A 13,502-nucleotide genomic window follows, 5' to 3' on the forward strand; every position below is an offset into this window, starting at 1 on the left:
AAAGGATTCTCAAATTAATTAAGCACCTTAAATATGTCAGAATGCATTATTATTTCCAATAACATGAAAGCAGCAGAAATAGCTTCTTTATCTATTCTGTTTGATAAGGAATGTACTTGACAAATATTCATGAAGTGGAATTTTTTGTCAGGGTGGAGATCTTTTTGATGCTATTACTTCCACCAACAAATATACAGAGCGTGATGCCAGTGGAATGCTGTACAATCTGGCCAGTGCTATCAAATACCTGCATAGCCTTAACATCGTGCACAGGGACATCAAACCAGAGAATCTACTGGTAAGTTATAAAATAAAAATTATGTCTTTGATTAATTACTTATAATGACAACACAACTATAATACAGTATACTGGAGCGATATGAGAAAGAACATCATTTAAAAGGGGAATGACAGGCTTATTTATAAAAGATCTAGGGAATTATTCACCATTATTGGTAAGTCATAAATTATTAGTTGTATTAATAATTATGTTAGAAGTAGAACCAAAGCAACTCCCTCTTCTGACATCTGCCAGACTTATAATTTCAACCTGGTCTGGGTTATAAGTCACCCCAGTGCAGAAAAGCATGGTTAAATGTTAACGTCAATTCCATTTATATAAATGATTTGGATGTGAACATAAGGGGTATAATTAGTAAGTTTGCAGATGACACCAAAATTGGAGGTACAGTGGTTAGCAAAGAAGATTACCTCAGATTACAAGGGGATCTTGATCAGATGGGTCGATGGACTGAGGAGTGGCAGATGGAGTTCAATTTAGATAAATGCGAGGTGCTGCATTTTGGAAAAGCAAATCAGTGCCGGGCTAATATATTTAATGGCGAGGTCCTGGGGAGTGTTGCTGAACAAAGAGATCTTGGAGTGCAGGTTCATAGTTCCTTGAAAGTGGAGTCACAGGTAGATAGGATAGTGAAGAAGGTGCTTGGTATGCTTTCCTTTATTGGTCAGAGCAATGAGTATAAGAATTGGGGAGGTCATGTTGTGGCTGTACAGGACATTGGTTAGGCCACTTTTGGAATATTGTGTGCAATTCTGGTCTCCTTCTTATTGGAAGGATGTTGTGAAACTTGAAAGGGTTCAAAAAAGATTTACAAGGATGTTGCCAGGGTTGGAAGATTTGAGCTATAGGGAGAGGCTGAATAGGCTGGGGCTGTTTTCCCTGGAGTGTTGGAGGCTGAGGGGTGACCTTGTAGAGGTTTATAAAATCATGAGGGGCATGGATAGGATAAACAGACAAAGTCTTTTCCCCTGGGAGGGGGGGAGTCCAGAATTAGAGGGCATAGGTTTAGGGTGAGAGGGGAAAGATATAAAAGAGACCTGAAGGGCAACGCTTTCACAAAGAGGGTGGTGCATGCATGGGATGAGCTACCAGAGGAAGTGGTGGAGGCTGGTACAATTACAGTATTTAAAAGGCATCTAGATGGGTACAAAAGCTAGGAAGGGTTTAGAGGGGTATGTGCCAACTGCTGGCAAATGGGACTACATTAGGTTGGGATATCTGGTCGACATGGACGAGTTGCACCAAAGGGTTTGTTTCCGTGCTGTATATCTCCTTGAATCTAAGTTATTCAAAAAGACCTATCACCACCTTCTTCAGCAACTAGGGATGAAAAACAAATATCAACAGCCACAATCTAAGAATGTATATAAAAATAAGTTTTGTCTGCCCTCGCCTGTGGATATCGCATTTGTTATGTATTATTTGACAAGATATGGGTACGTTCTGAGGGGCAAACATATCATGGTTGTTTTTGGAACCAAATGAAGGCAGCACCAGAAAAGATACCACTGAGCTAGAACTCCCAAGTCCATTTTCACCCTCAGATATTTTCACAAGGCAGGGGTAGGAAGGAAGCATCAAAACTCATCTCCTGTTAAGTGATTGCATTATGGACTTAAGAGTTGGGTATAGTTTTAATGGAGGCAGCCTAGATTTCAGCAGGTGTCACATGTTACCTGGTAAACATCACTTCCACAATACGTTGAGGGTGACATGGGCATAGAATTTGCTATTGGTGGGACACTTTAATGCTCACAGTTGTGGTTTGGCAGCACCATGATTGACCCTAAGGGATGGACCTGCTAGCTGAGTTCTGCAGCCTGTAAAAAGGTATCTGTGGCAAATGGTGAGCAAGTGTTTGGGAATGAAGTGACTGCAATAGATAGATCAAATCTAAGCACTGTATTCTGCTGCATATTGGAGTGTATAGTGGTGGTCAATGAAACAACTGATCAGAGGTGGAGCTACACAAATATCCCCAATTCTGAACAATGAGGAAGCCCAGCTCGTCAGTGCAAAAGCTAGATCCGAAGTATTTGCAAGCAGATACAGTCAGAAATGCTGAGTCACTGATCCATATCAACAACTAGCTCTGCACGTGTTGATTGGTATTGGCATTGGTTTACAGTTCCAGAATTCACTTCCGTGTGCTGATATAGGAGGGAAATGCAGCTGGAAAGAAAGTGAGAGGGAACACTGCATCTCAGCCTCCTCCCCAGGACCCCAGCATAACAATGTCAGTCTGCAATCAATTTCATTAATTCAATTGGTGACACGCTGCAGGCGTTGGCTATTGCAAAAGCTTTGGACCTTGACACATTCTGGCAATAATCTCAAGGCTTGTGCTCTGGAACTACCCTCTGCGCTAATCAAGCTCCTCCAGCACAGATACAGCACGGTCATCTACCAATGGAAAATTGCTTAGCTATGTTCTGTCCTCAAAATGGATGAAACCAACTGGAGGTGACAAAATACAACTTGCTTCATCATATATACTTCCACTGACCATATGATAATCTAGAAACCTCATGGTCACTTTATCTCTGGATTTGTGACATGTTTGAAATTGTTATTTGCACAAAGGTTTGATCAGAAACCTTGAAAATAATCCATCTTAGTTACTGATTTCCTGAAAATGTGCAATTCCAAATGACTCATACCATGTCAAATGCTTTGAAGATTGAATTTACTATTCTGTAGCACTTCATATCAAACTGGAGAAACAATCTTTATTTTCAATACCATCAGTTTTCCTTCAAATGCTTGGTGCTGTGTGCATCATTAGTTGTATGTTTGCTTTGGTAGTACTTCAAAGAAATTCATTTGACATTTTCTAAAATATGCTTAAGGCTTTTGCCTCCCAGAAAGTGTTATGTAGTGCGACATAAGAGTTTAATTAGTTGAAAAATATTAATGATTACAGCAAAATAAGAACATTAATGTATAATGAAGTAAGTAGTTCTAAGGCCTGGAGATGGATTACCATGATTTAGTATGCTAATCATAAACATAGGTCTGGGCCTTTAGAATGGAGATTTGATAGATAATAAATTGCATATTTAGAGAATAACACCAATTTCAACAAAAAAAAAATTCATTTTTTTATTACGTATGATAAAATATGGTTGCTACTATCGGAAGCAGTTGGCCATCTTAAGCAAAGCTTCTAATGAACGTGTCAATACCAGAATTATAAATACGTAGACTGGTCTTTTCCCATAAAACTATTCTTCACAATTGAAACATTGTGACTCAGGCACTCATATGTATATGATATGCTTTCATTTAACTGACTCAAACAAAAACAATAGAAAATCACAACTGATTATATAACAAAACTTGGGAAGGAAGGTGGAATTATACAATATAATGCAATGTGAAGAGCATTAACTAGTATAATTAGGTTAGATTCCTTGTAGTGTAAAATCAGGCCCTTTGGCCCAATAAATCCACACCAAGCCTCTGAAGAGTAACCCACCCAGACCCATTTCCCTCTGACTAATGCATCTAACACTATGGGCAATTTAGCATGGCCATTTCACCTGACCTACACATTTTTTGACTGTGGGAGGAAACCAGAGCATCCCCACACAGACATGGGGAAAATGTGCAAACTCCACATAGACAGTCACCTGAGGCTGGAATCGAGCCTGGGACTATGGTGCTGTGAGGCAGCAGTGCTAACCACTGAGCCACCATACCACCGTGCCACCCCAATATTGGAAAATGCAGCAGCCAACTTGAACATGGTGAGTCTGTCTAACCAACATTAGTGCACTGATCAGATAATGACCCAACACTCCTCCAAGTGACAATTATGATCAAATTGACACTCTGTGTCTGTTTCTTTCAGTTCGTGCTGAACTCCACATTTCTAGCTGGCAATTCTGATGCTGTCTCCTTCAGAAATACAGAGCCTACTTGAAAGCAAATAGATCTCCTCGGATTGGGGGAGGTCAGATTGTATCCCCTTTTGCAGCAGTCACTGAACCGCGTCTTGAGATCTAAATGTTTAACAGCATGGCCAACCCCTGTGAAAGGGTATATGTGTAATTGTTAGTTTAGGTTGGCAACTGGATAGGGTGTCAGGGTGCCAGGTAATGAGGTGTAATTGGGTAGGTGAGTGGTGTGTTGGTAAAGTGAGTTGATCAGTTTACTAGTTATCCAGGACTTCGACTGGATTTTTTTCTCACCTTAACCTTTCCTAGGTAACCTAAGTGAAGCAAAACTCTCTAAAATCTCTGACCTTCGAATAGAATAGAAATTTATTGTCATGTGTACTTTTACGTGGAAAATACAATGAAAAGTTTTATTAAGTCGCTCCACCACAGCACCTACATCAAAGACAGAAGTTACACAAAATATTATAACAAAAGTACAATTAAGACAAAGCTCATCACAGTTTAGTTCATGGCTCCTGAGCTCAGGAATTAAGGAGCAATGAAATACCCTGAAGACACAACTGAGACATAACTGCCATTCTGGGACAAGGCCACCACACCAGGCCACTAGAATACTGGCCAGAAGCCTCTGTTGAAAAAAACCGCTATGCCAGCCGATACTGCCAATCCTGGACAAGATTTGGAGATGCCGGTGTTGGACTGGGGTGTACAAAGTTAAAAATTGCACAACACCAGGTGGTAGACAACCACCTGATGAAGGAGCAGCACTCCGAAAGCTAGTGCTTCCAAATAAACGTGTTGGACTATAACCTGGTGTTGTATGATTTTTAATCCTGGACAAGGCTGCCTGCAGGGCCACTGGCATACCAGGGAGACAAACATTATTGGGTTTTTCAGAGCTCTCCAGATAGAGAGAAATTTCCCATTGGAATATTCAGTTTTGCAGGCAATTTCCAGAGTCTGTATCTGGGATGCACATGATCGCAATGCCCAACTCCAGTCTGTGTTACTCCAGCAGCTGTCTGCCCACCAGAGTGTCAGGATCACTGGGCTTTTAGAGATGTGTATTCATTACAATATTGGAAGAATGACCCAGCTGTTCCAACCACGAGATGTTCACATACACCTGAAAGGGCATTTCCAACAGTGCAGCAATCCTTTAATTCTGCGGTGATGCGTCATTCTTGATCTTATGCTTGAGTCTTTGATATGATTCTGGAATGCATAAATTTCTAAGTTAAATGTCAGAATATATAGACTACTGAACTATAGCTGATACTCCCGCAAGTAAGATATGATAATTGCCAATAATTATCAGAGATATTAAAACTATCTAATGATTACCTAGAGATACTAAAACTACCAATGCAAAAATCAGCAGGTAGCAAACAGGGACCAATTAGCATTGAGGAAAAAATAAACTAATGAGCTTTAAAAAAAATCTTTGGACTACTGTCTTATTTTGCTAGGAAATATACCAAAAAATGGTTGCTGATACGTAAACAAATGCGTAATTCAGAACAAAACTTAACAAATTTTCCAAAATCCAGTTTAAGGCTTCTTTCCCATACAATAAACAGCCAGTTTTTTTATTAATTTGCACCTATGGGACCAGGAATGTGTGGTTGAGCAAATATTTCAGATAATCAAGAGGTAGACATAACCGCAGTAAACCCTGACCAAGTGAAGCTTCGACTCACGAGCAGCCCTCAATAAATCTATGTAAAGACATTAATACACCTGCTAAAAACGATGTAAAAGCACACAGTAAGTAATAGACATGTAATTCAAGGAGGAATACACATCACTGTTACATTTTATTTACAGCATAAATACTCCAATATTGTGGTAGATCACGTCATTAGAGGTATATCATTTTCGTCGGTTTGTCAAGAATGCTAGTTGATAAGGTATTGATTACAAATAGGTTTGCTGTATATAAAAAGAAAGGTAACAATTGAAAATACATTTTATAAATGTTTCTAAGATTGGTCATTCCTGCTCATGTTCTGGAGCTTGATATTTGTAAGTTCCAGTCTATCTCACGAATATGTCTGCACAGGCATTAGTCCTCAGAACATCTCTGCATCAGTTGTCTGCCCAGAATTATCTTTATTGCCAGGTTTATTTTCAGGACCTGACTAAGTATCAGAAGTGTTTCTCCCAACCTCAGGCATTCAACTTTATTGCCATCAGTTGTCAGCTAACTGGACATACACTTCAACTCATACTTGCTTAAATTTGAACTTAATAGCATGCTTTTTGTTTTATTCACTTGTGGGACATGGGGGTCACTGCCTGGGCTAGCATTTATTAACTGTCCCTACTTGCCCTTGAGAAGGCAGTGGTCAGATGATTTCCTGAACTTCATGTGCTGCAATAAACCCACAACGTCGTTAGGGAGGGTTTTCCATGATTTTATCCAACAATCCTGAAGGAATAGTGATATATTTTGAAATCTGGATGGGAGCAGCTTGGAGGAGAACTTGCAGGTGGTGATTCTCCCAGTGCACCTGCTGCCCTTGTCCTTCGAAATGGAAATGGTCATAGGTTTCAAATCTGAATTTACCCAAACAGTCTATAGATTTTTGCCATGTAAGAGATGTTCCTTGAAATGCAGGAAATAGCAGAGGTCCTAGGTTCTGCACCCAAAAATAGTACTTCCCATTTCGCAGAAGCAGGAATGGAGTCAGCCATAGTGGTTTACAGAGGGTGGCTGGCCATTTAAATCACTAGCTACTTCTCCTCCTGTAGGATTTTGATAAGGACTGAAATCTAAAATCTCGGGAGGTAAAAGCATGTTTTAACCTTGCCAACTTTTTTTCTTTGAGTAGGCAGAGTATCTTTTGAGAGAAAAGGTACCCTTTTGGATCTGGTCCCATTACACATCTGAGGAAGATAAAGTCCACCTTGGGAGAAGTTAGTTGCTCCTTTTGAACAGGTCACATGCCCTTTGAGATTATTCATAGTGAATATGCTTTTGGGCAAAAAGCACATTGATTTATTGGGACTGTCAGTCAGTCAAGGAATTGTCTGGAAAAGTTTAAAAAAACGATTGTTTTCTATTTCAGTCTATCTGTTGACAATAGCCTGAGGATTTCCATGACTAGAATAGTGGAACATGTCTGATTTCACAAGCATCTACTATCGCTGGAGGATGCCCTTCTTTTCAGTTTGGTTGATGGCTACAATGGTTTTGGACTTTGATATGGAGTTTTAATTCCAATGTTTGTTACACTTGAATGGAAAGTTTGATATTGTAAGACTTAATTGTGATGAAGGAATTTGAAAATAATGAATTTATTTTCGCAAATGGGTGTGCTTTTATTAACGTAGTAATGTCTGAAATACACATATTTTATTTAATGAATTTTTTAAAAATCTCTGCATAGATCCCAAATTCTGCCCATGATGGACACTAGATGTGTTGACATGGTAGATGAAGGGGGAAAGGATGACAAGTGGAGGTGTCTGGGTTGGTGTGAGTTGGTACTAAGATGTCATTGAGCCGTAAGGAACAAGGGTTAAATAGGGGGTATTGATTAATGTGGCGGGTCTGGGGGTGCCATGGGGGCATTAGGAGTCGTTGGTTCGGTTGTAGGAAGTGTGGATAGTAAGGGAGTTGAGGGCAAGAGGGATGTTTTATCTGTTGCTCTTATTTTTTAAACTTTGGACCAGATCGACAGAATCTTCAGGCAGGCTTTACATCAATCCTGCTTTTCCTCCGAAACCAAATCACAATTGGGAAGATTGAGCAGTCGTTTGTAAAGGTTAGGTGTGCACGGCTGGAAAATTCTCCCTGTTTCTGCACATTTGACCTGGGAACAAGACTCAGGGCCTGAACATTGCTTGTATTTGCTGTTTTGTTTCAGATGTGCAGCTTATTATTGATTTGTAATTGGAGGAGTTAAATTTGTTTTATTTTTTCTAAAAAATCATGAATACTGCATTGGTTCTTGTACCACTTATGATGTGTGATTATGCTGTTTTCTTCACTCGTGGGACATGGGCATCGTTTGCTAGGTCAGCATTTATTGCACTCTTGGCACATTTCAAACCATATTTTAATCCTCCCTCCTAAATCTTCGGCCTAATTTTAACTCACTTAAGATACATTCACTTGCACAGAGTAAACGTCAGGTCCTATCTCTTCAATTACACATCCAGTAACCTATTGTACTTGTTCCAACTCCTCTTTTGGGTGTCCACTTGGTGAAATACTTCAGGGTATCTTGCTGTATCAACAGCAATGTAAAGATGCCAATTTTTGTCATATAGCTACTGTCAAAGATTGGAAACTGGATAGCAAACATTCTTTGCCTTCGTTCATGGGAAAGTCATATTATAGCCATCTACAATTCATATCTTTAAATCTTTTGAATGCAAAGCATGTTGTTTTCTCGCTTCTTAATTCACATTCTCATTTTTGCAAGCATGTACTGCTTTGGCAACTTATGTCTTTGACCTTTGTGCTCAGCCATGTGCAGCCTTGGAACTGATGATTCCTTTAAGGCTGAAAGAAATAAAGCAAGGTGGTATTTTGAACAGTGACTAATTATTGGGTAATGATGTCTCAAATTAGTTGTTAAGGATAACAAATGCTTATTATTTCTTCTAACACCAGGGAACAATTAAGCTAGATAGTTGCTAGAAGTAGAGTGTGATTTAATGATACTCGAAAATGGATTTACTGTTTCACAGTTGAGCAATTTTTTTTATAACAAATTTTGATTAGTATGCATTTTTAATGTTATTATTAGGTTGTTCTTCTGAACCAGAGAACAGTACGCTCTAATATTATATTATACTGAGAATAATACATACATAAAGAAGAGGGTAGTAAATCTCAAAGCAAATATCTAGAGACATTAAGGAAAATTATGAAACTCTTAGCGAAGTGCATGCATTGAATACTGATGTAGCCTCTGAATGGAAATATCTTAGTTACAGGCAACTGTTACCATGACCAGATTGGTCTATTGACCCAAATTCTAGAATGCAAAGACAATGAATCCACATCAAGTTAAACAATTCACAGAATTAATGTTCCGATTAATATAGTAAATATCAACTGATATGCACCGGAGAGCCATTGCTTTGGCAGGGAGCAGTTACACTTACTGATTCTTTTTACATTTTGTCACAATAGGTTTATGAACATCAGGATGGAAGCAAATCTCTAAAATTAGGGGACTTTGGCCTTGCTACCGTAGTAGATGGGCCTTTGTACACTGTCTGTGGAACACCTACATATGTGGCTCCAGAAATAATTGCTGAAACTGGGTATTGTATTACTGACTATGCTCACCATGTTATTATGTGTTACATATCCCTTTTTTCAATTATAACTTACTTCTTCTTTTGCCAATTGAAAGCTTTTTTTCCTGTTTTCTCCTGAAGTCACTTCTGGCTGTCATATGGTATCTCAATTAAGTATTTCATGTATATTTCAGCTATAGACCTAAATAAGGACAAGTGATAGGCCATGCAATCATGAAGAATATCACACCCAAGCTTGGACTTCTTTCTATCTTGAGCCCAGGTGTGGTGGTGGCAATTCTGGATGCTCTTATGGGATGCGCTGACTCAGTACAGATTTAGGAACTGAGACCGACTCTTGTTTCAAACAAGATTTTTTGCATAGCTTATTAGGGCTACCAGGTTCCTGAACAGACTTCACACACTAGTTACAGCCAAATAAGATTGCTGACTGGCTACAAAAGTACAAAAGACCCACTAATAAATGGGCCCTCCTGTCAGGCGGTCTTAGTGAGTCTCAGCCGTTTTCCATTTAGCTTGCAGTTGACTTCGGGAGACCCACAAATTGGTAACCATCTGCTTAATTGATGTCCTCATACAATATAAAAGCATTTTGGTGCTATATCAGGTTTGTCTTTATCTGCTAAGGCCATCTGAAAAGTTCTGTTTCAAATTTACAATGTATATGGAGGACATTTCACTAGTATCAGTGTCAGTGCCCGGTTCTTTGATGTGTATACAGGACCTGTAATCTGTGAATCAGTTATGAGTGCTTTCTATGTGATGGAATAGATGCCAAAGTACAGTGCATGAACAGATATTCTCTTAGTTAAAAGAAGACCACTTTTCTTGATATATCGGTGGCAGAAATATGTTTTAAATTTAGTTCTAGAATATTTATCAGCATTTGCTGACCTGATTCATATTTATTTTTAACTTACCATATATAGTTAAATAAAAGTCGATTTCATATAAAAGTTGACCCTGTATATTTGGCCAAAAAATATGGAATTTTCCATATATCTTGTGTAAAAGGGGACCCTAGTTCTTCACAGATAACAGATCAACATTTGTGAGTCAAGGTATTTTCCTGCACATAAATATTACGATGAGGAAGTGAGTCTCTTTGTGCTATGATGTGTTTTGATGTACAAATCACACCGATTTGGCACAAAAGTTTAAGATGCAGCGGGTCAGAGACAGGTGACAATCTCCCTTTGCGTGCAGCTCAGCTGAGCTTAGTTCCCCTTAGCACTTGTGGAATACAGTCAGAAGGATAGAATTTCAGATTTTAAGGCAAGTACTGGTTGATGCACCAATGAATTACCATAATTCATTGTGATTTTGCTCTTTATTCATTTAGAGATTGATTGGGCTTCTGCTAATGAAATGGTATTTTGGGTGTAGCATGAATTTCAGCCCCTCAAAAGTAGTATCAATGTAACAGTTAATCCTATAAATTTAACCTTAAAAAATAGTCTCAAAAATTTGACTTTTACACAAGTATATACTATAATTTTTATTTGTTACAACCCTACTAATATCTTAAATTCCACATGTTCTTAAAAGCTTCAGGTAAATTTTCTATGCTTAACAAATATATTATGTGAAATAGAATATTCTTTATTTAAAACCAGGTGACAGCTCTCAGGTCAGAGTTTACTTAAGTTAATACTTAAGCTTGAAGATAGCTTGAAAACACTCATAACCAGACCTCAAAAAAGCATTTCCTTTTGCAATAGTGAGCCATTTCGATTGAATGTATAAGCACTTCTTGTGCCAACTTTATTGCCAATTTAAGGGGAGTTTTTGAGATAAAACAGCAGAGCTCTTTTCATGTAGAGCTTGTGAAGCATCTGTTGATTTCTGTTGATTCAAGCCTATATCTCAGAAATGAGAGTAACTTTAACTTTTACTTTGCTGCTTTCTGCTTTGTTATTATAATGATTTTTAAGTCACAAGTCAGTATTTCTTCTTTGAAGAGATGGATCAAGTCACTTTTATTTAGAATTCTGCCTACTCACCCAACTGGAAGCTAATAAAACACTGACTGAGACATCAAAACAACTTTAGTACTATCTTAGAGTGATAGCTCTCTAATTGAGAGACAAAAACATCGTTATTCATTAGGATAGCGGATGGTGTCTCTTAATTATAATGTAGCATTTTCTCTGATAAATATGCGTGAATCTTATAGTAATTCATATTATGCAAATCGGGGCAGGGCTTGATTACACTTCACATTTCTAATGTGGACTTTTTCTTCAAAGCTATGGTCTGAAGGTGGACATCTGGGCTGCTGGTGTGATTACTTACATTCTACTTTGTGGTTTCCCTCCATTTCGTGGGTAAGTACAGTGCACATTCTTTCTGGTTTTGGCATTTTCTATATTTTTTTCAGTCCTAGCAGATGAATGTTTAACAGAGTCATGTGGTATTCCATTGTAAAAGGCATTAACCTGTTTAATGAGTTAATGATAAAATCTTGTTTTTATATAGTGCATTTGAAGTAGGCAAGCATTCAAAAATGCCTCAGAACAGTGTAATAAGGAAATATTAGGATTAGTGACTGATAGTGTGGTCCAGTACACAAGTTTTGAAGATGGTCTTAAAGGAGGTAAAGGTGCAGAGACAGAATTTGAGGAAACATTATAATTTAGTACCTAGGTGGCTGAAAGCATTGCCACCAAAGGTGGAATGACGGAAATGGAAATGTGTGGATGGACTCCATGGTTGGAGAAACACAGATTTCTTAGAGGATTATAGGACTGGAAGAGGTTACAATTGAGAGGATAAAAGCCATGAAGACATTTGAACATGAGGATGAGAATTTTGAAAATTGAAATGTTGCTGGATTTGGGAGCCAATGTAAGATTGTGAGAACAGACCCATTGCGACTTAGGATGTGGAACACAAAGTGTTTAATCAGCTTATTTATGCAGTTTGGAAGCTGGAAGGTCAAATAGGGTAGCATTTAAATAGTCAGTAGCAGATAAACCGTGGTAAAGATGAAGATCAGCAATGTTACCAAGATGAATGTGTATTGTCTTTGGGATGGTGAGGTCAAAGATTTGTAGATATTTGGTTGTAGGTTGTATATGCTGAAGTGTGATACTAAGACAACAAACAGTCCAGATCAAGCAGAGAAATGGATGGAATTTGTGGTGAGAGATTGTGATAGAAGGTTGAACACAATTGCTTCAGACCTCCCAGTATGTAATTGAAGAAATAGTGGCACCTCTAGGACTGGATATCAAATGAGTGGTTTGACAGCACAAAGGAAACGCAGATACCAAGAGAGGCAGTGTACAGTTGAACCTGCCTAGTCCTTCAGATGATGTTATTGGGAGTTAAAAGGTAGCTGAGAAATTGGAAGAAGCCAAGGATAGTCTTCCAGAAGTGAAGGTATGGGCGCAAGAAGAGAACACGTTATAGGTGATTCTCTGGCAGCAATTGAATAATTAAGAGTAGGACAAGCCAACCTATTGGAGCTGAGTAACAGAAAAGACCAGGTAGAGACAAACACTGTGGTGAGTGTGTCAATGGCTGTGGATTGGTCAAAAAGAACAAAAGGGAACAGTGAAAAATGATCACAACTCAAAAGATATCATTTATGACTTATTTCAGTGTTGTATCAAAGGCAAAAACGCTCACAGTCACTCCCTGAAATCTATCTCTTTGATCAAGCTTTTGGTCACCTGCTATACTACTGCTTTATTTGGGCTAATATCAAATATTGTCTTAGAACGTACCTGTGAAGTGTGCGGGGACATTTTACTGTGTCAAAGATATTTTAGAAATTCAAGTTGTTGTTGTTGGTTAGATTTGCCCATGGTGGTTTTTTTAAAAATGTAGATTTCGACAACAGATTGGGATTAACAGTACCACCAAGTATGGTGTCAGAGAGAATTTGGGTAGTTGGTAGGTTTATGGGAAAAGAGCAGGAAATGTTTACATAACAAGATGTGCTTGGGAAGACCATAAGAAAAGATAGGAGAGAAATTAGAGGAAAGTGCAAGTTCAGGGCTAGGGAATTAAAG

General features: G+C 38.5%; 1 protein-coding gene across 4 annotated transcripts in view; it reads left to right on the forward strand.

Annotated features, from left to right (window-relative positions):
• The window catches only part of dclk1a (doublecortin-like kinase 1a), a 352,098-nt gene that overhangs the window by 275,366 nt on the left and 63,230 nt on the right, over positions 1 to 13,502 (forward strand). For all 4 annotated transcript variants that reach the window (XM_072577209.1, XM_072577210.1, XM_072577208.1 and 1 more), the window contains 3 exons: positions 152 to 298; positions 9,353 to 9,486; positions 11,733 to 11,810. In XM_072577209.1, coding sequence (XP_072433310.1) covers positions 152 to 298; positions 9,353 to 9,486; positions 11,733 to 11,810 — 359 coding nt within the window. The remainder of the gene's footprint in view (positions 1 to 151; positions 299 to 9,352; positions 9,487 to 11,732; positions 11,811 to 13,502) is intronic.

This window comes from Chiloscyllium punctatum, chromosome 9, assembly GCF_047496795.1.
Source record: "Chiloscyllium punctatum isolate Juve2018m chromosome 9, sChiPun1.3, whole genome shotgun sequence".
Classification (NCBI taxonomy): Eukaryota; Metazoa; Chordata; class Chondrichthyes; order Orectolobiformes; family Hemiscylliidae; genus Chiloscyllium; species Chiloscyllium punctatum.